The sequence below is a fragment of the Chenopodium album genome, chromosome 11 (genome assembly GCF_948465745.1).
Source record: "Chenopodium album chromosome 11, dcCheAlbu1.1, whole genome shotgun sequence".
Lineage (NCBI taxonomy): Eukaryota > Viridiplantae > Streptophyta > Magnoliopsida > Caryophyllales > Amaranthaceae > Chenopodium > Chenopodium album.
In genome coordinates this window covers 2,333,669-2,358,896 of record NC_137844.1, presented here as the reverse complement: position 1 = coordinate 2,358,896, position 25,228 = coordinate 2,333,669, and the positions used below count along the sequence as shown (strand labels likewise).

General features: G+C 35.8%; 4 protein-coding genes and 1 non-coding gene across 7 annotated transcripts; 2 read left to right on the top strand and 3 right to left on the bottom strand.

Annotated features, from left to right (window-relative positions):
* Positions 1 to 625: 625 nt before the first annotated feature.
* Positions 626 to 2,773, top strand: LOC145568199 (phospholipase A1-Igamma2, chloroplastic-like). The gene is made up of 2 exons (XM_081627635.1): positions 626 to 1,944; positions 2,408 to 2,773. Exons 1-2 carry the CDS (start codon positions 626 to 628, stop codon positions 2,643 to 2,645), a joined length of 1,557 nt encoding a protein of 518 aa, XP_081483761.1. The 3' UTR covers positions 2,646 to 2,773.
* Positions 2,774 to 3,030: 257 nt separating this feature from the next.
* LOC145567144 (glutathione reductase, chloroplastic-like) lies at positions 3,031 to 11,180 on the bottom strand. Of its 2 annotated transcripts, none has more exons than XM_081626378.1 (11): positions 10,700 to 11,180; positions 9,612 to 9,837; positions 9,234 to 9,512; positions 8,962 to 9,138; positions 8,750 to 8,803; positions 8,523 to 8,671; positions 4,984 to 5,047; positions 4,739 to 4,909; positions 4,520 to 4,654; positions 4,159 to 4,248; positions 3,031 to 3,439 (listed from the first exon to the last, which is right to left on the bottom strand). In XM_081626378.1, the coding sequence occupies exons 1-10, from the start codon at positions 11,113 to 11,115 to the stop codon at positions 4,207 to 4,209; spliced, it is 1,713 nt and encodes a 570-aa protein (XP_081482504.1). In that variant the 5' UTR covers positions 11,116 to 11,180; the 3' UTR covers positions 3,031 to 3,439; positions 4,159 to 4,206. The 2 variants fall into 2 exon arrangements, with proteins under 2 accessions (XP_081482504.1, XP_081482505.1); XM_081626379.1 differs by lacking the exon at positions 3,031 to 3,439 and adding an exon at positions 3,446 to 3,638.
* A 4,288-nt stretch (positions 11,181 to 15,468) lies between these two features.
* On the top strand, positions 15,469 to 15,539 carry TRNAG-GCC (transfer RNA glycine (anticodon GCC)). The gene has a single exon. It is a non-coding gene; the product is annotated as a tRNA-Gly (tRNA).
* A 415-nt stretch (positions 15,540 to 15,954) lies between these two features.
* On the bottom strand, positions 15,955 to 17,243 carry LOC145567143 (photosystem II reaction center W protein, chloroplastic-like). Its single transcript, XM_081626377.1, has 2 exons — positions 17,026 to 17,243; positions 15,955 to 16,413 (listed from the first exon to the last, which is right to left on the bottom strand). The coding sequence occupies exons 1-2, from the start codon at positions 17,120 to 17,122 to the stop codon at positions 16,094 to 16,096; spliced, it is 417 nt and encodes a 138-aa protein (XP_081482503.1). The 5' UTR covers positions 17,123 to 17,243; the 3' UTR covers positions 15,955 to 16,093.
* An 889-nt stretch (positions 17,244 to 18,132) lies between these two features.
* Positions 18,133 to 24,887, bottom strand: LOC145568198 (putative galacturonosyltransferase 6). Of its 2 annotated transcripts, none has more exons than XM_081627633.1 (9): positions 24,520 to 24,887; positions 24,391 to 24,425; positions 24,203 to 24,250; positions 23,937 to 24,093; positions 23,765 to 23,838; positions 22,387 to 22,634; positions 21,706 to 22,063; positions 19,375 to 19,893; positions 18,133 to 18,835 (listed from the first exon to the last, which is right to left on the bottom strand). In XM_081627633.1, exons 1-9 carry the CDS (start codon positions 24,629 to 24,631, stop codon positions 18,560 to 18,562), a joined length of 1,827 nt encoding a protein of 608 aa, XP_081483759.1. In that variant the 5' UTR covers positions 24,632 to 24,887; the 3' UTR covers positions 18,133 to 18,559. The 2 variants fall into 2 exon arrangements, with proteins under 2 accessions (XP_081483759.1, XP_081483760.1); XM_081627634.1 differs by having other exon boundaries at positions 24,203 to 24,244.
* Positions 24,888 to 25,228: the final 341 nt, after the last annotated feature.

Genomic DNA, 25,228 nt, shown 5'->3' with positions numbered 1-25,228 from the left:
GTATAATCCCTTCTATCTCAAACTTCACCACGAGTATGACTACATTATTGTTTTTTTTTTTTTTTTTTTTTTTTTTTTTTTTTTTTTTATTGAAAAGGTAGAAAAAATTAAATATTAGGAAATTCTTTTCACGAGAACGAATAAGATTACATCACAATCATATAAAATACCTATACTCTATCAAAAATCTATATAGTATTGACAGTATACCACCATAATGCTCTAAATAAAGTCGCATTTTCCTGTAATAAAAATAGTCACATTTTTTATTAACGTCAAACTAGGTTATTGTATTATTGATCGACCCATGGATAACTATAATGAGATGCACATAGTATATATGCAAGTAGATATATCTTCATAGCAATGTGAAAAAAAATAAAATAAAAAAATCCTATCATATCATTGAATGTACAGAAAAGATATGCTAGCTAGAATGGTTAATTAATTAGTCTATGCTTTGATGTATTTATTTTAATAATTGGGTTGGGTTGACCCATGCTTTGTATTATTGTAAGGACTTCACGTATCCCACTAGCCTCTTTATTATCCCTATATATGTAGCATCATCACCAATATTATCTTCCTTAGACTATTTCTTAGCTTCCCTCTAAATCAAAATAAAATGGCCATTTCTCTCTCAAATATGCAAGCTCTCCCCTTCACCACAAACCATAATCTTTCCCTTAAATCCGAAAATCCGTTTCCCATAACATTTACAACGCGAAATCACCTTTTTGAAAATTCGAAGGTGGGAGCTCTTACCATTAAACCGACCTCATCAGAAGTACAAGTTTTATCAAGTGATGCATTGACATCATCTAGAGTGATTGAAGAGCCTTGGAGAGAAACAGGAGTAGAGTATGGATGGAATGAGTATGGGCCTATAATGAAGGAAAGGGCCGAAAACGAGTTAGTGGATCGTTGGAAGGAGATCCATGGAGAAGATGATTGGGTTGGGCTTCTTGATCCAATGGATTCTCTATTACGGGCCGAGCTTATCCGATACGGCGAGATGGCCCAAGCCTGCTATGATGGCTTTGATTTTGATCCATTCTCAAAGTATTGTGGAAGTTGTAGGTATCCAAGGCACTTGTTCTTCAAGGGTCTTGAAATGGAAGATTATGGGTATGATGTAACAAGATACTTGTATGCTACATCCAATATTAACCTACCAAACTTATTTAGGCACTCAAGATGGCCCAAGGTTTGGTCCAAGAACGCTAATTGGATCGGGTATGTCGCGGTATCCAACGATGAAATGTCCAAGAAATTGGGCCGTAGAGATATCAGTATTAATTGGAGGGGCACCGTAACCCGGCGTGAGTGGGTCCATGATCTAATGGACTTCCTTAGGCCCGTCTCCGACGAGAAGATCCCATGTCCAGACCATAATGTCAAGGCCGAGTCCGGGTTCTTGGACCTATACACCGATAAGGTCCCGGATTGCAAGTATTGTAAGTTCTCGGCCCGTGAACAAATCTTAACCGAGGTGAAACGTCTATTAGAGTTGTACCACAATGAAGAAGTGAGTATAACAATAACAGGTCATAGCTTAGGGAGTGCCCTAGCTATTTTGAGTGCTTATGACATAGCCGAGACAGGCATCCACATTGGATCAAACAACCAGGCTAGACCCATATCGGTGTTCTCATTCTCGGGTCCACGTGTCGGGAACCTGAGGTTTAAGCAGAGGTTGGAGGGGCTAGGGGTGAAAGTGCTTAGGGTGGTGAACGTGCATGATATGGTTCCTAAGGCACCAGGATTAGTAATCAATGAAAGTTTACATCCGGAGTGTTTAAAATTTGCGCAATGGTCGCCTTGGAGTTATTGTCATGTAGGGGTTGAGCTTGCTTTGAATCACAAGAATTCTCTATTTCTTAAAGACACCAACGACCCAGCTTGTGCCCACAATTTGGAGGCTCACTTACATCTACTTGACGGGTTAGTAATCTTATTATATTCTCGATTTTTTTCATTTATATCTTTTTACTATCTCCGTTAACTTTTAGTTACAACTTTGAATATTTTATATCTCACAAATAATACCCCAAAATTGCAATTAAAAGTTAACGAGGTAGTATTATTTGTATATTATTATTTCCCTATAATGCATGGATGAATAATCATATAATACTAATTCCTTACGTCATAGATAAACTATATATTTTAAAGTGTATCATGATTAATTTATTTTTTATTTAAAGGAAAGAAAAATATAATACCAGGGAAGTATTTTCTCAAGGAGATTATTTAATGCAATGGAAGAAAGGATATGGAAAAGAAAAATAATTTCATGAATTAAATATTCAGCATTAGTAATTTAGCCCGTCACTCAATATGCCATAAAACAATACTACCATGTTGAATCTATTTTGATTTTGTATGATTCTATATTGTAATGCAGGTATCATGGAAAAGGGAAAAGATTCCATCTAACAATGGGAAGAGACATAGCATTAGTGAATAAATCATGTGATTTTTTGAAAGATCACTATCAGATCCCTCCTTGCTGGAGACAGGATCAAAATCGAGGGATGGTTAGGAGTAAGGATGGCCGTTGGATCCAGGAAGAGCGGCCAGTTCTAGACGATCATCCTGATTATACTCATCATCACCTTAGACAGCTCGGACTTGCACACTAATATTCTTCCTATAACCTTGATTTGGGATCGAATCTTGTCTACATCACAAACCCTATAACACTTCATACACCCCTTCTAAAAGATACTCTCATGTACTAAGTGTGCATAAGCCAAAGCTCCATTTCCTGATTGTAAATCTCAAAATCATTATCTCTATTTGTAAACCAAGTACAAAGTGTGTACCATATATAATGTTTGTATTTGTAGTTAGTTTATTCTTATAATATGGAGTACTACGTATTGGTCATATTCCCTTTTTTGGGAAATAATCGACAAACAAGTACTTGTTTGAAACATCCAAAAAAGATGAAATTGACAACTAAAATGGGACAGAAAGATAAGGTACTTTATTAACACAATTAAGGCTGAAAGAGACTAAACAATCTAAACAACTCATAAATTATTGCTTTGTCAAAATCTGGAAACATATTTCCGAATGAAGAAATACAAATGCAGTCCTACTTCAAAATAACGGAAGAAGGAAAATGGTGCAAAAACAAAAATCAATCAAGATCCCAACAAATCACAATGTACAGTATCAAATCGGTAAAGGACAAGGGACAACGAGGTATACAACAGAACAATCAGAGCCTTCAGTAAGCACAATTGCAATTATATGCACATTGTTCATAATTACAACAAAATAAACTCCATTACCATGAAGATTTTCAAGTTCTGGTTGAAGTCTTCGGCTTTTGTAAGCATAAAAGCTCCATTGTTCATGATCAGGAGGATGAATCACCCTCTGGAGGCAAAATTGACATGGAAGATTCATCACAGCGAGAATCTAGTTACTGTTGCAAAGATATGAAATGTTACAGGACTAAAACGACGGGAACACCAAATGTTAAACTTAAAGAAAATGTAGGTGCAAGAAGATGACAAGAAGATGCATCAGTATGTTCATTCTATCCCAGGTACAAAATTCTTGTCCATCTGTTCAGGATTATTGTCTAAAGTTCTTCCATTCAAAGGTTGTCTTTTCTCACAGAACTAGAAAAATTCAAAGCAAAGTAGCCATTAGTCCATTACACAAATAACATTATGTATTCTTCTTCAAGTTTCAACTTCGTTAAAGTTCACATTGGCAATGGGGTCGTAGTGTCCAAACAAGATGTTCCAAAAGAATCAGCATTTTCTTTACAACAAAAACAGCTAGCATGTATAGCTTCTCACAAAGCATGCTATGCATAGAATTTGGTAAATTTACATGCAGATCATTAGCTAAGGTTACAAAACTTCTTTAACTCAGCTGTACAAATAAATCAATCCAAAAAACTGAATGTTCATTACACAAAACCACTGGAAGAAAAATGTTATTTTGAAGGAAGCAAAAAATGTTTCTGATTTGGAAAATTGGAGGCATTAACTGAAGAGCCTAGATAGCAAGAGGTATCAGATTGCAATAGAGTTAGACTAGAATGCTTAACTTCTATATTTCCATTCTTCACAAAGCAACATGGGTATACGAAATCAGCATGAAAAAATACATGGATGTTTGTGTATGGTGTACCTTGGTAAGTGTTTTAATTCTGATTCCCAATGCAGCCTGTGCACAAGCTTAAACTCCTGCAGCAGCTTTAGACTCGGAATCCTTTTTACCCTGAACATTGAACAGGGAGGGTATCAGAGCTCTATTTGAAAAGAGAATTGATATATTATCAAGATATACTACATACAACGGTACAATACACATGGTTTACAGTATCGCACTAATTATTCTCACATGGTGGAAAAAAAAAAAAAAAAACTAGGAGTCTTAAGATAATAGTGTCCTGATGGTATAACAGAATGTTCATAGCATAATACAATGTTATGACTTCTACGAGTTCTATTAGTAAATTATTACCATAATTGCAAACCAAGTTTCTAACCTTTGGCAATCCACTGCGAATTTGGCGTGTAGGCGTCCTCATTGTGACAAACTCTTCTGCTGCTGTGGGATGAATTCCAATTGTTGAATCAAAGTCTGCCTTTGTCAAGCCAGCTTTCACTGCAACTGCAAACCCCTGAGATTTCATAAATTTCAGTCAAATAACAGCTGCTTACATAATTGTATCACAACATAGCCTCAAGACAGGTTGTGCATAAACCTGAACTATTTCTGGTGCATCATCTCCACACATGTGCAACCCAACGACTTTGTCAGTCTTTGCGCAGACTATAAGTTTCATGTAAACACGATCTGGAAGACCAGATAATGTGGCCTTTAAAGGCCTAAAATTTGCAGAGTAAACATCCACATCACCGTATGTTTCTATGGCCTGTAAAACCCAACATTTTTTTAAGTAAACTAATCAACAATTACAAACAATCTAGAGGTAGGTAAAGTTCTCACTTGCTCCTCTGTGAGGCCAACTTGGCCGAGGGGTGGCTGAGAAAACACAGCAGATGGTATAGCTCTGCACAAAGGTAAACAGAAACATCTGTCACAAGTTGCTATAAATTTCACAATTTGTGACAAGTGAAAACCACAAATTGAGATAATAACTACCTGCTCGACCACTCAGCTCAAAGACATAGAAAAAGGAAAGAAAAGAAATTCAATAATCATAATTCGATTTAAAGGATCAGTCAAAATATCAGATACGTTGAGAGGTTTTCCTCAGGGTCATTAACGATCTAAAATATGTGAGGCACAGCCTTAAGAATAACATTCGCCAACTAGACATCTATTGTATGCTTCAAGCCATCAACCAATTAATTAACTTTCCTAAATCGGCCAAAAAAATGTGACAGCTTGAAGTGTCAATTGGAAAAATAAAATAATTTATGATCAAAAAAACATGAGACAGCTTGAATCATGATCTAATTTATGACAAGATTTCCCAAAGAGTTCACCAGGCAGGACTTATGATCAAAAAAACATGAGACAGCTTGAATCATGATCTAATTTATGACAAGATTTGCCAAAGAGTTCACCAGGTAGGACTTGGAGAGGGCTTTCTCATGCAAAAGTGGATATAAGATGTAGCCTATAAATCAATCAAGGGCTAAAGTCACAAATGGTCTACAAATTTTTGTAAGCAAGCCTATTCATAAAGCACAGGCTATGCCATGTAAGACCCTTATGATCTACATGGCAGAGTCAGTGCTTTACGAATGGGATTGCTTATAAAACTAGACGAGACAAATACATGGTAGTATGGTACTAAATCAATTACGTATAATACAGGTCTCCTTCCAATTGTAAAAAGTTTGCCACTAATTGATAATGAATTGGTGGGTGTGAGCTTTCCTAGTACTGCTACTTATTATCTAGATTTCAGCAACTAGAGTGGACTCATTGGCATGGACAACATCCATTTTGGTAGGCCAAAACTATAGTGCCAGCTCTCCCACTAAAATTGGCTGATCAAAAGGATATATCATACAATTTCATATGCCAGCTTGTTTGCATCTATAGCCTCGTATCTTATTCAAAAGTGTCTATAGAGGTCTTCCAGACATGATCAACTCTAATAGTCTTCCAAAAGTAGCACAGGCCATTTCACAACCTTAAGTAGTTAAGTGTAAGGGTCTTCTATCTGACCTTTAGTGGTCTAGGTCATGCAAAGTATTCATAATTTAAGTTGGGCTTCCAAAGGTGAGAGTGATCCTTTTTCTATGCATTTAATGATCAAAATGGCCCAACTAGGCTCCAGCAACATGGAAGAGCTTGGGAACATGAGAATGGCCTAAGTTAGTACGGAATTTGGTTGAGGTTCCCATCTTTCCTTCCCCACAATCGGCTACAGTAGCCTCACGAGTCAGCTATTGCATATGAATAGTTGAAAAGTCTTTATATGGAGATAAAATGGGTCAAGTGTCACCAGCTTAAAATGGATCTTATGATCAAAGGAGGTTTTCCATTGTCTCTGACTACCTTATTTCTGAGATTTTTTCCTCACAATATCTCCTTTTTGCTAGAAGGCAGATAATTATGTAATAAACTAACCTAAGGAGGGGCATAACAGGTAGTATAGTATTACTATGTTAATAGTCTTTAGTTTTATTATAAATTAGGAGAGTAGAGGTGGAGATTGCACTGAGGAAGATGAAACCTAAGAAGGCGGTTGGCCCTGATGGGGTACCGATAGAGGTGTGGAGGTGTTTGGGTAAGATTGGTATTGATTGGTTAACAAACCTTTTCAACAAGATATGGACGGCTACAAGGATCCCACAAGATTGGAGGAAGAGCACCTTGGTCCCGGTTTATAAAAACAAAGGAGACGCTCAAGATTGTTCTAACTATCGAGGAATTAAGCTTATGAGCCATACTATGAAGTTGTGGGAAAGGGTGATTGAACAAAGGTTGAGGGCATGCACAAGCATTTCAGATAACCAATTTGGTTTTATGCCTGGGAGATCTACTATGGAGGCAATCCATTTGATAAGACAAATGATGGAGTTTTATAGGGTAAAGAAGAAAGATCTTCATATGGTCTTTATTGATTTAGAGAAGGCATATGACAAGGTGCCAAGAGAGATACTTTGGTGGGCAATGTTGAAGAAAGGTATCCCACGAAGGTATGTAGACCTAGTTAAGGATATGTATCGGGATGTGTCAACAAATGTGAGGACATGCGGAGGGTTGACAAAAGATTTCCCTATTACAATCGGATTGCATCAAGGGTCTGCATTAAGCCCTTTTCTTTTTGCAACGGTTCTAGACGAATTAACTAGACCAATTCAAGATGAGGTTCCATGGTGTATGCTGTTCGCAGATGATATCGTTTTGGTGGATGAGACTAAGGATGGGGTTAATGTCAAGTTGGAGCAATGGAGGCAAAGGTTGGAATCTAGAGGGTTTAAGCTAAGTCGGAGTAAGACTGAATATTTGGTATGTCGTTTTGGCACTCAGAGGGGGACAAGCAATGAAGTGGTGAGTTTGGATGGAAAGGATTTGACCATGAGTGAATGTTTTAAGTACCTAGGGTCGATCATCCAGAAGAATGGTGACATTGATCAAGACGTGACCCACAGGATTAAGTCAGGGTGGCTTAAATGGAGAGCGGCCACGGGAGTGCTATGCGACCGCAGCATTCCCTTAAAGTTGAAGGGAAAATTCTACAGGACTGCCATAAGACCAGTGTTGCTCTATGGTACAGAATGTTGGGCTTCTAAGAAAGAGCATATTAAAAAGATGGAGGTTACGGAAATGCGCATGTTAAGGTGGATGTGTGGAAACACTTTAAGAGATAGAATCAGAAATGAGGTTATTCGCAAGAAAGTAGGTGTGGCGGGCATTGTAGATAAATTAAGGGAAAATCGTCTGCGTTGGTTTGGACATGTAAGACGGAGACCCGAGGGTGCACCGGTGCGAAGAGTGGAAGAGTGGGACCATGGAGGGATTAAACGAGGAAGAGGGAGACCAAAGATGACTTGGTTGGAAGGAGTGAGGAAGGATATGAAGTGCATGGATTTACGTGAGGATGAAGTTTTGGATCGTAAGGGATGGAGGAGAAAGATTTATGTTGATGACTACACGGAATAATCAAATTTGGTTCATGTTAGCCGACCCCACTTTTGGGATTAAGGCTTTGATTGATTGATTGATTGATTGGTAAGGGGAAAGGAAGAGGCAGGCAGATTTGTGAGTGAATTTTAGGAGAATTATGACCTCAAGTTACTAGGAGAGTAGTGACCTAAAGTCACTAGTGGAGAGTGGTAACAGGCTAAACTACCGATTTTGTACGAAACCTTTCAGCAATATTAATCAAAGTTTGACTTAATCTCTTATTTTTTTTGTGCAATTGTTGAGTAAAATCTGCTGTTCTTTGAGTCCATTACATAACAATTAAGACCAATAGAATACATATAAATAACAGCAAAAAGGAGTTCACAGTATGAATAAAAATTGCATTACTACCATCTGTTTACAAATAACAAAATTACCGGTAATCAGGTTTTGTTGGCTCATTAGCAAACAGAGTCTTTGCTAATGCTCCTCCCTCCATCAAAGCAACAGGAGTCAAATTCACTCTATCAGTTACATCACCCACTGCCCATATAGAAGGAACTGATGACTGAGAATACTCATTGACCTGCAGCAACACTACAATGAGAAACACGCAAGAGCATTGTTTAAGGGTTAGAAACACCATTGACATTCAAGATGTTACCTCTATGGCACCATTCTTATCCATCTTTACCCCCAAAGCTTCCAACCCCAAGTTCTGCAGTTTACATAAGAGCTCACATGAGTAATGCAGTATCCACATTCCACAGGCAATTACAAAGTTAAAACATAATTGGTGAATCTTTCAGTAATAATTATTAAAAACTAATATAACGGGTAAAAGACACTGTATGCAACAAGAGAAGAAAGGATGACCTTAGTATTTGGTCTTCTCCCTGTTGCAAACATGACGTGGGAGAAACCATCAACAGTTTCCTTGTTGGTTTTCAATGACAAAGTTCCATCTGCAGACTTTGTGATAGCTTGAGGAGACTCTTCTGTGTGGAACTCAATTTCTCTCAAGGCCATCTGGTCAGCAAGAAAATCTCTGATCTGCAAAGCAATATATGTAATTAAAACACAATCCCATATCTGATATGAAAGTAGCCAGAAGCTAAAAAATGTGTGCATCATAGGCGTAACACCACCTCCTCATCAAAGCCTCTCAGAATCTTCTTTTGACGAATGAAAACATGAACATCACTTCCCAAACCATTAAAGATGCCAGCAAATTCCAAACTAATGTATCCACCTCCAATAATTGCAATTTTCTTGGGCTTTTCCGGGAGATCAAGAGCAGCATCAGAATCAATAGCATACTCACTGCCGGGAATATCAGGAATAAATGGGCGGCCCCCCACAGAAATCAAAATGTGTCTCGCTGAATAACGTTTTCCATCCACATCAACTGTGTGAGGATCAACAATCTGCTTTCAATGATAAAACATGATGTTATGCCGGTGAGATGTCAATATAAAGAAGCACCTTACTAAGTTTAAACTACCATCATAGCATAATCATCAAACCTTTCCACGACCTTCAATTAGCGTGACACCTGAATTATTCAGGATATTCTTGTAGATGCCTGTGAGGCGTTGAAGTTCAGCATTCTTATTAGCAATCAAGGTGGCCCAATCATGCTTGGGTTCAGCATCATAACTCCACCCGAACCCATGACTCTCCTCGAATTCATGAGAATATTTAGAAGAATAAACAAGGAGCTTCTTTGGCACACATCCTCGAAGTACACAGCTGCAAAAAGTTACAAAAGACAAACATCAGACAAAAGTTTCTGAAACAACCACAAAAGTGGTTTCCAAGCCTAGCTACAAACTTAAGCAATATAGCAATTTGAGTAATTCAAACTCAAGCAAAGCTATGATTCTAGTTGAGAGTTGCAAGTTTGTTTGGAATTTCAAGTTTCGGGTCCCTTATGATCAAGTCGAGCTCAGATTAGAGCTTTTCTAATTCAAGTCATGCTTACCCACACGGGCCACACAGTCACACCTCTTTCTTTGAGCCTTTTGAGAGCCTAACCTAGCATAATCATCCTTCTCAATGGCTCCAGACCCTCCAGACCATCACTACCATTCTACGTAGACATCAACTAAAACCTAACACAGCTAGATTGTTATATACACCCGGGTGTACCGTATACCCATGATATTTTGTACTCATTTTGATTGTTTTTCATTTAATCATCAAATGATGAGCAAAGTACGGTGCACCCGGATGTATATAACAAATTCTACTCAATCTGACATAGTAATCAACAACAATAACTAAAATCCATCAAACATTCTACCTACAAGAGCTAAAATTAGAAACTTTGACACGTGATTTTATCATGCATTCCGAAATTAATATCATTATCATAAAAAACAAAAGACAACAATCACCAAAATAATCACTATAGTAAAAACACAATCATATGAGCTAAAAGTAAAAACTTTAACGCGTGATTTCTCCTGCATTTCGAATCAATATCATCATCATTTTTTATAACAGAACATTCAAAAGACCACAATTACCAAAATAACAAACAACAATAACAAATCATACCATAAATTAACTAATTAAACCTCAATTAACAAACAAGAGATAAGGACATTACGTTCCACCAACACCACCAGCAGTCTCAGACGAAATAGTACTAAAAGGAAGCTCACAAACAGCAACCGAAGCACCAAATTGCGAAGCAAAACGCGAAGCTCTTACGCCGCCGCTACCAGCGCCAATGGTAAAGAGGTCAAAATCGTATTGCGCGTCATTATCGGAAGAAAAAGTTGACGATGATTCAGCTCGAACGGAGAAATTGCGGCGGAGAAGAAGGTGGCGTTGAGGAGAGAGAAAGTGTAGGGTTTTGGGAGAAACGCGAGAAGATGAAGAGAGAGAGTGAGAAGAAGAGGAGAGAGAAAGGAAATTAGGGCGAGGAAAGCGTTTGCAGAGAGATTGAAGGGTTTTAGAGGAAGATGATGAAGAGAAGGTGGTGGTGAGTTTTGGGGTGGTGTTGCTCAAACATGTCGCCATTTTTATGTGGAGTATAGTGTTTCTGGGTTTTTATATGTTTTGGGATTTTATTTAACAATCAATTCTCATTTAAATAAATTTTTTTAAAAAAAAAGTTGGAAAAAAAAAATGGAAGAAATTAATCAACTCTATAGGATGAAATATATATATATATATATATATATATATATATATATATATATATATATATATAGGATGAGAAAAACAAAAATAAAATGACAAAAATTAATCAATTTAGAAATTAGAAGGATGAGGAATCCAAAAATAGAAGGAAAAAATAATGTGGTGAGCTTTGTGGTGTATGGTTTTCAATTTCTCTAATATAAATAAAAAATTAATCAACTAAAAAGAAATCAAAAATAGAAGGGAAAAAAAAAAAAAAACAGAGAGAGAGCGAGGATATTTTAAGAGACGTAATTGTGCATAATTTGAATATATTTGAGTATTCGACAATCAAGAAATTCACCACTTCACTACGTCATAAGTTGGAAATCTTGGAAATTTGGAATAGTTCTTCTACGTACTCTATAATAATGATAGTTTTAAAGTAGGGAGGATTGTCCCAAATTGAAAGGAGATTGTAGATGATTAACGAGTTTAATTGATTAAAGTCTTGAAGGACGATATTCAAGACTTAGATCAAAATTGTGTTACAGACCTTACAATACTTGCCTTTGTGGCTCTTTCAGTTTCCACACCAAATATATATATATATATATATATATATATATATATATATATATATATATATATATATATATATATATTGGTAGGAGAATGAGTATTTGCTTACTCTATTTGATTTGTAGTGCAAAGATATATACGTGGTAAATTGATATGTGCCGATGTAATACCCCGTATTTTTATGTATTTTTTATAAAGTATTTAAGTATTAATAAAATGTATTGTTAAGGGCTCAAGTATTTTAATTAAATATTTTAAAGGGTTAAAGTATTTTAAGTATAAAGTTTTATAAAAGTAAAATATATTTTGGACCAAACGTTTATTAATTATTGGGCAATGTAAATTATTCCTACATACTCTTATTGGAATAATCCATTCCAAAACCCATAACTTAAGCTCTATCCCATAACTTAAGCCCACATTTTTATAAGCCCACATTTTTATAAGCCCAAATTTAACCCTACACTCCCTACTCTATAAATACACCATGAATCCCCAAAAATTTCCCACACAAAAAGGTTAGTCTTATTTTCTTTCTCCTTTATTTTATTAATTTGTGGTTTTGATTTTATTGTTTGAAATTAATTTAATTAGTATCAAATTGTATTCTGATGATTAAACTTTATAATTTCAGATTTTATAAATGTCATAATTTTCAGATTTTGTAAATTTTATAACCTAGGGTTTTTAATTATTGAAAATCACGATTTCAGGGTTTTTACGAACAATTGATTTAGGGATTTTATAGTAATGATGTTTTGAAATTTTGGTGATTATAACTAATGATTACTTTAACTTAATTCCAGATTATTTTGAACACGTAAATTCTTGTTTTAATTTTTAGATTTCCGTTCGTTAATATAATCCCGTTTTAATCCCGATCAGGTTCTGAACTCATCCGATTTGATAAAAAAGTAGTGTTTTCCATGTGTAAACAACGTTTTAAGAAAGACTCACTATTTTGGCAGTGAGCACCACCCTCTCGTGGCCAAATTCAGCCTCTAAATATGATTTTCGGGCAGTTTTTGATTTTTAACGAAGTTTTTTATGCTTAAAATTTTATCCTTGAGTTTGATTAATAAAATTAATTATGTTTAAAGTTAATTAAGCATAAATATATGTTTTATTGAAGTTTTAAGAGGTTTTTCATCATATTATATTGTTGGAAATTACGTGGGTTAGTAATATTAATTGTTGTTTTTTTTAGGAAGTGATTATTTCCTAGGAGACTTTTAATTGAGTATTAAAGTAATGTGTTGATAAAGTTTTGAAGGGTTTTTTTTATTTAATCTAAAGTGCTGGAAATAGTTTCTAAGTACTACTTTTGATGTTTTATAAAGAGGGTTAATCACCCATTAAAAAGGGAGAGTATATTAGGGGTTTTTAAATAATTTTCAGATTTTTATTAAACTTTAAACTTGCTGTAATTTCATGTATAAGAGTATTTTTTAAGGTTTTTATGAAGAAAATTTAAAGAACTATATATAAGCCTTTAATTTTAACTAAAGGGAAGGTTTTAAAGTGTTGTTTGATTTGGATTTTGAAGGTTTTAAAGTAAGTTAGTATTGCTGTAAATTTGATTAATTGGGTATTGATTGAGATGTTATTGTTTGGTTTAGGAGAGGAGTTTATTGAAGGTGATTTCTAGATAGTAAAGTGGCATACCAATTCGTTTATTCAAGGTACGTACAAATTACAAAACCTTGCTTTTAGGTGCATGTTTAAGGACGGATCGAGAACCTAGTATCATGTATAGGGATGAATGGGTTAAATTGTTTGGTTATACATTGTGAATTTCATTTGATGTGCACTATTCCTTATTGCAATTATTGGTTATGCTCTAATTATGCAAGGTGCGCTTAGAGGAAAAGGTATGTGATTGGTGAAATGATTTATTTATTACTCATTCATGATTAATGAAATAGGATGAGTAAAGGAAAGATTCAAGTCTTATAAGACAAGGTTAAGAATTTGGGGTGCCTTACGCACTCAAGGTGTTTATACACCGAGGTAGTAAAGGAATAAATAATAAATGTTGTTTTGTCACTAATAAATCAAGAAATGAAATCGGAAACTTGCCTTGCTTGATTTAATTGTGTTTGGAATGTTTGTATTGTTATGCATATGAGTCATCACCAAGTTTAAACCTGTAAATCACGTAAAGTGCAAGATGGATGAGCAATAAAACTCTGGATTGGTGCACATCTGGAGTAATGACAATCAGGGGTTGGGGTACATGGGGTATTAGCCGTGTACTTTTCTCGAGGCCGTCTGATCTATGAGTCTCTTATTTCAAATATTTTTCTTAAAACTAGGAGTTAGGTGAGATCTCATGCTAACTACGATCACGGAGTCGTTGGATGTTTACTGATGTTTCCGAAAGGAGGCATGGGGTTTTTCTTTATTGATGTTTCAAATGGGACATGGGTTGGACAACCTTATCTATTGCTAAATCCAATGAGTAAATTGAAATGAGTTAGCTACTATTAACTAGTGAAGTCTTAATAAATTGGATAGTTGAGTCATGTGTTGAGTTTATTATTTAATGATGCATATGTTTGATTATTAGTAGCATGTTAGGTATTTCTTAAATTATTTCGCAGCTTGTATGTACTTAGCTTTGCTGATTGCGTGCTTTTGTGTGTGTCTTTCTTTGGTCACGGCCTTTGCCTTTCAATGACCCTGTGACGATCCAATTTTTACACTTGTAATATTGGGGAGCAGATTAACCACAGGTTCTTACACATTCAGCATTCGCATCAAGGTTGTGGGATTTTGAGTGGAGTGTTGATTACTTTTCACTATTTATTTTGCTATTTACTTTTGAATTCATCAAACTCAATTTCATTTTATACTATTTTAACTAAATTGGGTTTTGAATAAGGGCCTTAATGGTTCCAAGTTGTAAGATTTAATTTAGTTTTGGTTATTGGTTTTGAAACTTATTTATAACTGATTTAGTTTTCCGCTGCTAATTTCTGATATAGCCTTAACGTTTGAACACGTGGCGGTAGCACGCCAGTAATTCTCTTGAATATTGTTCAGGTTACTCCCAGGTTTAAAGAGAGAATTATTGGGATGTTACAGCCGATCTTTTAGTTGTTGACTTTAGTATGTTAATACTTGATATATATTTTTTATTTAAATACTAACTATAATTTCATTTTTAATCAAATGTTTTACTTTGTGGATATGAATTAGAGTAATAGTTATAAATGATTAACTGAAAATTGTTTGATATTATCAATATTTATTTTGATAGTGATTGAACATTGAAGTATCATTGTCTCCATCCTTTCTCCAAAACTTGTCATTTTACATTCACATGGAGATAGTTGCTTTGCTACAATCAGCGGCAGACTTTAGTGAGGCTTAGGTCCCTAATATTCATCACCGATTATTACTTTATAACACTATAAGTACGAAACTCGTTAAATATTAATTGCAACACAAAGTCTTATATGTGGCTGGCCACACGGTGTGACCAACCATTATATGGGTTACTTCGTTAGTGTAATAGGGATTACTTAGTCAGTATTAAAGGGGTTACTTATACTAAATATCTTGTTGGGAAGAAATTAGCCTAATTGTGAGAAGTTAAGACTGTCCCAATGCTTATTTAGCTAAGTGCGGACTACTTGTTTTGAGAGTTAAGTTTATCATCAAAGTGCACCAGTGGTCTAGTGGTAGAATAGTACCCTGCCACGGTACAGACCCGGGTTCGATTCCCGGCTGGTGCAATTCGTTTTTGGTTATCTCTTTTTTTCCTCAATCACCCATATATGGTGCATGAATCCAGGGAAGAAGTTTTTTTTTTTGCTATGAGGTTTTGATTCATACTACTTGTACAACATTTACTATGAGCGAGGCGTGCGATTCAAGCTTACCTAGCTGACAGAAGTTATACTATGAGGTCTTGATTCATACTATCAGTACAACATTTACTATGCCATTCAAGCTTACCTCGCTATTTACCTACAGAAGTTAGACAATGAATGAGGAACGATTCAAGTTTGGAACCTAATTTATCAGATCAGGTACCTCAGCCTTAACCTCAACCTTAGATTACCCATATATTATATCAGGCACTCATTTTTAAATTTGACTCATTGTAAGAATAACAATAGTACAATATTATATCAACAAGCTAGAAGGTAGTAAAATCTTACAACAAACTTGATAAACCATAATATCTTGTCATTTCTACATTCAAAATATAAAAAAGTTTACCAAATTCGATCAGATGAAATTCACATCAAAATACATTTGGTTGAGTAGAATATGGTCATTTAATTTAGAGGGACAATCCAGACTCCTCATCCTCCTCAAGACCAGAAACATAGACAAAGTAAAGAGCCCAAATGAGACCAAACACACCCAAAAGGATCCACCCAAGAAGGTTGTTGCTTAACCCAAAGGGAAGTCCTGTTCCTTCTGTGCTCATTCTCTCATCAACAAGAGCCATTGCTGGGCTCGACATGGCGGTGGCAGCAGCCGCGGCTAGCATTGAGGCACCCATCATCCCCTTGTTTGTGGTGCTTTCTTGGGTTGATGGCTTGTTATTCTCCATTGAACATGTTACCTTGCCACCCTTCTTTGTAATTGCTGGCAATCCTGAAACATTATGAAAGTTTTCACCATTAATTTCATCTGATATTGACTAAGTTTAATGAAATTGATCAATAATACACTATGAACTATCAAGAAATTTTCAGTTATATATCATGCTTAGGGACAATTCAGAAGTCATGTGTTCCTGTTTGGTTATATGTTGCTTTTGAATTGTTTATAAATAAAATATCAAAAAAAAAAAATATGCCAAGTTATATGTAGATCATATCATTGTGTTGTGTGATAACTAGACATCTCTAGTTAAAAACTACTTTGTACTCTTAATAGCTTTAGGTCCTATCCTTCTAGACAAAGTAAGATCTACTTCATGATTTATATGCCTAGGACGGCATACAAAACCCCTAAGATTGGGGGAGGTCGATAAAATTTAATCAATAAGAAATTGAGGGTATAACGAGATGAGAATCAAACTCTTAACCTCTTAATTAAAAGGCGATCTTTTGAGCCACAACAAATCTATAAAACAATTTTAAAAATCAACTCCAATCAAACCAATTTGGATCAATATGAAAGTACGATGCTTTCTACCAACAACATATTATAAAGAAAATCAAAATATGAAAACGAGGAAAAAAGAAACATTAGGAGACGAACCGAGAACGGGAGAAGATGAAACACCAACCCTTCTGCTCTGCACAAGACTAGCACGGGCTACCAAAGATGCTGAAGAACTAGCAGTAATGGTGGCCATTGTTTTTCTCTTTCTAATTAACGGTGTTAGACCACTGCAAAGCTAGCAACGAACACAGCTTATTGTTAGATGAAAAGTGTGTAGTTCTAAGTTTGTGGTAGTAATGCAAGTCCTTCAAATTAATATTTGATGTAACAAAATAAGTGGCAATTGAACCACTTAGCGTGGATAGATTGACGGCCCTCACTTCATATCCTTTATCTTCTATCAACCAATTGATCAGCTCCACGTGTTGTATCATCTATTTTAATTTATCCTATGTGGCATCATGTATTTGGTTGTTTTTCTCACCCTTGGATTGATGGGACCTCTTAAATTGTCCAAAATAGATAATTTTCAATTTTGGGGTAAGAAATTAAGAATGCCAAGGGGGACGATAGCAAAATTGACGAATTTCATAACTTAAAAAATAAACGACAGAGCTTTTCATGAAATATGCTAAAACTGAAACTAATTCCTTATGTGCGTTGGTGTGAAAAATAATATGGTATACTCATTAGTTTCTCAACAACAGTAGAGCAATAGGTAGATTAGGTATCCGTATTATTGTATTAATTTACATTATTGAGTACTGATTTATGTCAATTGAGCTCCTAAAATGAATACAACAATTTCTCGGCCAATTAATGTCTACATGCTCACATTTCCTTCTAGGATTGCTTAAACCACATAAATGTGCAGATTTATCAATGATTGACCGACTCACATGCAATTAGCTGTAAGAAACAGAATATGATTATATTACAAATATCTCCAGCTCCTTACAAAATTAGCTCTAAGAAAGCAACGATATCATCACTAATTTACAGCTCCAACGCAGTTAGTATATCTCCGGGTACAGTTTGATACGGAGTGACCTGCTGTGAGAGACCGAGAGTTTAGGATTCACCAAGACGCCAACACCATCGGTATTTCTCGGACTTGAGTACTCATGTTAATTGATCGTTAGCAGTTTAGCCAAGAGACGGACTGAAAGCAATAAATACCATTCAAATAAAAAGAATATCATATACCAGTACATAAAAGCTGCCACAACTCTTGATCGAGTTATATACAAGTAAAGCAACTGTCATTACAAAAAAACTCTGCAAGTAATTTCTCATTTTGCTCACTATTGCTATAAGCTGGCTCAGATCAGCTCCCTAGAATACTCTGAGCAGGATACTGGAAATGAAAAGAATTATAATCGGCTGAATTTACATGAATTAATTAGATGAAAGAATGAACTATTCTTGTATCTGTTTGTATGACTTGAAGAGTAGTTAACAAGCCAAAATTGGCAAAAGAATATACTGTGAGTTGCCGCTGTTGGTCGAAATCCCGACCCTTGATGTCATTGCAAGCCCCCGACAAACCTCGTACTCAAGGAATGAAGAGCCTTCCTTCATGGGGTCTTGATGAGCGTGTGAGCCAATTTCCAGTCTCAACTAAATCATATTACCCATGAAGATTACATTGTTGCATGTAGGGATGATCATAATTCGCAAACTTGTTCCAGTATCCTTTGTACTTCTTTATCCCAATATCCAACCAAGGTTTCATGATTCCATCATAATGTAGAACTGCTGCCTGTTCAATGTCCTCCAACCTCAATACTGAATCAAATCCTAGCCCCAAAAGATGCCATCTTTGGTCCAAAGCCACTGTCTGATTATAGAAAGTGACCCAGCCTAAAGGTAGACTTCCTGCCTTCCAAAGAGGCCTTCCATTGCCCTGCAACCAGATCCAATGAGGCAAGTCATGCAACGGTGATACATAATAACTAAGGTCATAGCAGAAATGTTAAGAATCCTCGGGTTGGCACCCTCATGAGGAAGATGTAGAGACAAGCGAAGGAATGCCGTAAAAAATACTGCACCTATGACACTCATTTTATCTTTCTTGAGGGTTGTCAACTCTAAGGTTTAACGAAGTATTCACCTAGTCTTAACAGTTTCACATCAAAGAGACATTTTCTACAAGCATAATTTATTAGTAACCACGAAAAGAATCAATGCGTAAGTCATTTTGAAAATCATGAGTAATTCAAGGAATTGTACAGAACACAGCATGATCTTTGAGAACAAGATGAAGGAAAGATGAAGGAAAGACGGACACAGAAACTGAATGGGAAGGGAAAGGGGAAAGGGGTGAAAAAAAAAGGTTGGATGAACAAAAAACATTTAACCCAGACGCAACATTACCAATGAAGAAGAATAAAACAAGAGTGACAATATGGTACAATGAATGAGGAAACAAATCATTCAATTTACCTCTTGAAGGAATCTATGGTAGCTTGAGGTCAAATCATGGTGTCTCCACTGTCTGAGGTCAAACAAATTCACCCCAAAAGCCCATGTACATGCATTGGCATTAAACTTCCTAGCCACCAGAGGATCTGAAAAATTGATGAACATCGCCATCCGCCTGAACGAAGACTTGTCTTCTTGGCATGTCTCTACTGCACCATTAACTTTCCCCTTCATATCAATGGTCCAAAGACCACTTAAATCTCTTTGAACCACCACATCATGGTCGAGAAATACTATTTTATCTAGCTGAGGGAAAATTTCAGGAAGGTAAAAGCGTAGGTGATTAAGTAGAGATGAATATCTTGGATCACGGGAACCTTGCTTCTCGTGTGATGATTCATATTCCTGCCACCACTGAAAATCTTGCATATTTAGAACCTGGACAGTGGCTTTTCCAGGAGGATTTAACAAAAACCACATGGAGAAGGCAGGAAAATTCAGAGAATCTGTCACCACATGAAAGACAACTCTCTCCGGTTCCTGCAAGCAATACCAATGTAATGTCATTTAAAGTGATAATCTGAGGGCAAATATAAATATATATGTCTAAAATGAGTAGGCACATATAGCCAAAAGATTATGTCAGACTCAACAGAAATACAACAGGCAGCTCTTCAGTTCCCCTCAGAGGTAAACCTAAGCTTTAACCTAACTCTCTGGTCAGCACTATAACGAGCATCATCATACATTAGTATTTCACAGGTCCCCATCAGTAAAAAACATAAATCTTATATTTCTGTTATAGACTGGTAATCTGATTTGTATACTTTACTGATTAAGAGGAAACTTAAAGGAGAAAGCTTGGAAATTTGATTTAACAGATAAATGGTTTCTTACAAAAGATAGCAAGTTTAGCCTACAAAGCTCGTATTGGTCACAACTCTCTAATGAATGACTTGAGGTCACAACTCTCAAAAGGACTTTCACTCCACAATTCTGCCTACCTCCATCCTTCCCCTCTCTCTCTCTCTATTTATACTAAGCTTAAGACTACTAACCTAGCTAATAATACTAGACTACCAATATTGCCCCTCCTTATGTTAGTCTATTACAATTTCTCAAATTAAATTTACCCAAATTTCATTAAGTTGTACTGTACAACTTTGCAACAGCAATAACTTTGCTAACCTTCTCCAAAATAGGACCAACTCATTATTTTCTCCCAACATACATATCAGACTTCGTCAACCGTCAAGATCCCCAACCAGCAGATCTTCAAGTTTCACCAGCCCAAGACTTTAATATTAGATGCTTTTATTTCGTGCAAAAAAAAAAAAAAAAAAAAAAAAAAAAAAAAAAAAAATCAATACTGACTATCATGCTCTATTTATATTTAATAGTAGATTGATTTCTACTAGAGTCCATCCTGGAAGTAAGACAATTATTAAATGGAATTAGTTTGCCGAAACTATATTGCTAAAGCCTCGCACTCTTTTGGCCTCTTTTCGCCCAAAAAAAAAAAAAACAAAAAAAAAACTTTTGCCACTAATAAGAACAAGACAATAAGAAGGGGAGGAGTAATAAACTATAATCCTAAACTTAGCGAGATTCAGGCAATGATACGTTCGGATAAAGACCATTTCTACAACAGTCAGATGATCTGCCAAGCCAACTTTCTGCTTCTAGTCAACAAATAAATATATAATGATAAAAGTATACACTGATTTTACATAAAAGGAAAGACCACAACCTTTGCAAACATCTCTATCCTGAATTCCTGATCATCTGACTGTTGTAAAATTGCATTTAATGTTTTGATCTGAAACTCCCAAAGCTACGTTAACAAATCCCAATTTCGCACGTCCCATCCATGAACGTGGTTTAAAAAGTTCAAAATGTATAGTCCTAAAAGATATGATATGCAGTTCATTTCACTGATATCAATAAGAAATCAGCACTCCAATCCATCAAAACACTAAACAGTTACGGAGTAAAAACTATGCGGCCTGATAGAGTTCGTCCAAAGAAAAACCTAAGAGGTACTCCTGTAGAAAACCCTTGTTTATAAGTTTCAAAAAGCAGATGTCTACTCAGAAAATAAAATTTAGATAGAGAGGGGACATGCATGCAAGAAACAATCATGAGTAAACACCATAATCAACACATAATGAAGGGGTTTTTCCCAGCCACATAAAGATTTTCAGATATTGATTAAAGGAAAATGAATAGAAGTAAAGTAGAGCGTAGAACCATAGAAAAAAATAGAGCAAATGGCATTGGACACTGTGGAGTTCACACAATCACTTATGATAGAACCAAATCAACAGAATTAAGTGAAAGTTAGGCAATTACCATGGCATTGGACACTGTGGAGTTCACAACCACTGCAGCAGCCAAGACATTGTCCGAGAAGGTAACATAATGATGAAGATCAGGGTTGTAAACATTCTGTTGCTTGGGAAGCTTCTGTTTTTCAGACTGCAACATAAAGTAATCTGTAGTGAGTCGCATAGAAAGACAATGCAGCCCTTTTGGAGTTGTTCTTCCCGCAAGCTCGGTAAGAAATGTTGTCTGTTTCCTCTGCGACTGGACTTGTTCTTCAGCACTGTGTGTCATTGCACGGAGCTTATTAACCATGTTTGAGCAATCTGGAAATACATGATTTGCTTTTGACAAGGTGTTCTCCATAGATTTAATTTTTTGCAGACGGCTGCAAAAACAGAAAAAATAGTACAACAGAAATTAGAATACATCCCATAACTTTATGATGACCAAATTTAGGGAGATACAGTACTAATCTTCACACGAGCAACAAGAATATATCACGTTTGACATAAGAAAATTACAGCAATTAGCTACCGTGAAGAAACTATTTATGTTGATCACTTGCCCACAGTTTTCACTACTTGTCTAGTCATCCCTATCTACTCTGTTGATAACAAAGTAAAAGAGCTCCGAAAAGAAAACTAGGAAGAAATTCTTTTCAAGATAAAGGTCACGACACATAAATCCTTGTACAGTTTGACATATTACCTTCTCGATAATTCTGAATCTTTTCTGGCTTCCCCCATTGCCCGTTCAACTTCTTTTATACGTAACTTCAACTCTTTCACTAAATGAGTATTGCTTGCAGCCGTAGCAAAACTCAAGTATGCCCTGGCCCTAATCACCTGATCTTTCATTTGCTTCACCTTCTCATCTGTAGCTCTCCGCGTATCAGGACGTGGAGGGGCCCGAACTCCATGATCATGTTGACTAGAAGACATTTGATTTGAGTGAACCTGATACACCAAGAGGAGATGTAAATATGAGTCATGCAAGGAGCCAAGGACGATAGTTGACAACTCCACATTATCTATGATGTTTTCTGCAAGTCTCAGCTCTTCACATCAGAATAGAGGGTATTCTTGGAAAGGAAAGCATGATAATACATTAGAACACAAAAGGATGACTATCTCAGAGTCCGACTGAACAATTTTAATGTGTGTTGGAGCAAAATTTTGGTCCTCTATCATTTTGAGCTATGAAGCACTCAGAATTATGTATCCTGTAAATTCTCACAACAGAAGTGGTCATGATACTTGATCCCCATCGAGGATAAATCTCAACCTTCAGGTAAAGAAAAACGATAGGAAAACCTCGATTCAAACATGCCCCAATCTACCTATTACTACCAGCTCAATTTGTTCGAAGAAAGGAGTTATGCTAGTCAATTAGTATCAAAAGTGAAAGTCATCAGCAACTGCTGTGAGCTAGCCACCTAAATGGTATCAATATATAGAATGGAGCTTCACCCTCATCCATGTCTATATTGATGACAGGATTTATCACCGTTAACAAGGTAGCTTTAGCTTTATTAGTCATAAGGCGTACCATTAGTTGCCTAAATAACTCAAATCACTCATTGGTGTCATGTCAGCAGCCAGCAATTGATGATGAGTAGATTGCCACACAGAATTTTTACTTATAAAACGCTATAAATCACTATTGAGCATAATTTATTTAGTAGATAAGTGGTCAAATTGACATTTTCAGTCTGGGACAAACAGAAAGATGTGACAGGAATAAGAAACAAAACATCTCCAGAACTGGGTCACAACGTTGTATATTTGACAATATAGGTCCAGATAGCTGAGCCCAACTAACTACTTGTGATAGCCTATAGTTGGTAAAGTGATTCTATCATCGGACTATTGAACAGTACGATTAGGACAACCATAAAAACTACAGCCAAGTTTTGTCCTCAAAATCCATAACTGCGGCGATCAAACAGGCATTAAAAGCTAAAATGTAATCCTAAGTTTTCTCTTCAACTACTACAATAACAACATTCTGATATGATGATTCATGATCAACATGTGAAGTTCTATATAATCATTTGTTATTAAAACTTATTTCCTGTAACAAGTACCTCGTTAATTTTCGTTACGAGTTCTTCCCTAAGTTGAATTGGCTTGACTTCTTCCCCAACAAGTTGCCGAGTTCCTAAAATGCCAAATCAATAACAACATTATCAATCCTCTCATCATCATCATATAGCTAAGCTAAGAATCACCGAGCAAAATACAGTCAAGTATACTAACCCCGACGTTGTGATCCAGACTCTGCCACCTTGCCGTCACTCGCCCTCGAACCCTGCACCGTTGAATCCCCACCCTGATTCTGATTAAAATTAACTACTGAGTAATTCTGATCTCTATAAACTTCTTGTTTAGGCTCTTTCACACCCTCCTTTGCTTCCTAATTTAGTTAAAATATTGAAAAATCAAAATATTATCACTAAATCAAGCTCAACTAAAATCATCATAATAATTCAAAAATACACACTACATTAATTGCGCTTATATACCTGTTCAACTGCATTTAGTTGTAACGCATCTGACTTATACTGCTGCATCTTAAAAAAAAAAAAAAAAAAAAAAAAAAAAAAAAAAAAAAAAAAATAATGAATTTCTTTGACTTAATCATATATTCCGCATTAATTTATACACAAAAATGGAAAGAAATTAAATAAGAACGAAGAGAGAAAATACATACAATACTAGGTAAATCTTCAACGAAATTGCTACTTCCTGGAAATATATTCACACACAAATTCAATCAGAAACATAAAATTATCATAAAAATTAAAAAAAAAAAATGGAGATCAATAAACATAACAATCACCTTCAGAAGTAAGAGTTTTCAGTCGAATGGAGACTAGAACAAGAGGAGCAAATACAGAAAGAGAGAGAAAAAAGAGGATGAAGATCCTCTGCCATCTTCGAAACCGCTTCATCAATAATATCAAATTAATCGGACAAAAAAATCAATCGATTAAGACGATCAAAGAAATGAATCGAATGAAGAAAAATGTGTAGAAAGAATAAACAAATTTAGAGGAAGAGATCGACAGTTGTGATTGAATTTCTAGGGTTTCCTAAAAAATAGGGATTTGAAATCGGAAAAACAATAAAAATGGAAATTGATTGTAGAAGAAGTTAGAGAGAGAGAAAGAAGAGGAGGAGAGAGAGAGGTTCTTCCATGTTAGCGCTGTAATGTTATGTAAGGTAAGGTATCTTATTATTAAAGCGAGTGGTTTTAATTAGGGAGTAAATTATTTAATTAATTAATTTAGATGGGTAATTAAGTGCGGAGAAGTGTTTACTTTCTAGTCATTAAGTGGAACCCACACGCCATGAGTGACAACCCTGTGATGCTGATTAGTTTGTCACTTTTTTCAACAGTTTCCCGGGACTACCCACTATGTTTAGAATAGAAGCCGCATATACGGTGCTACGGCCCTACGCTTGGTTTGCTTTGCATCGCCGACATTTAGGTTATAGGTTCGATCCTGTGAAGTTCAACTCACTTAATAACTTAAAAAATAAAAGAA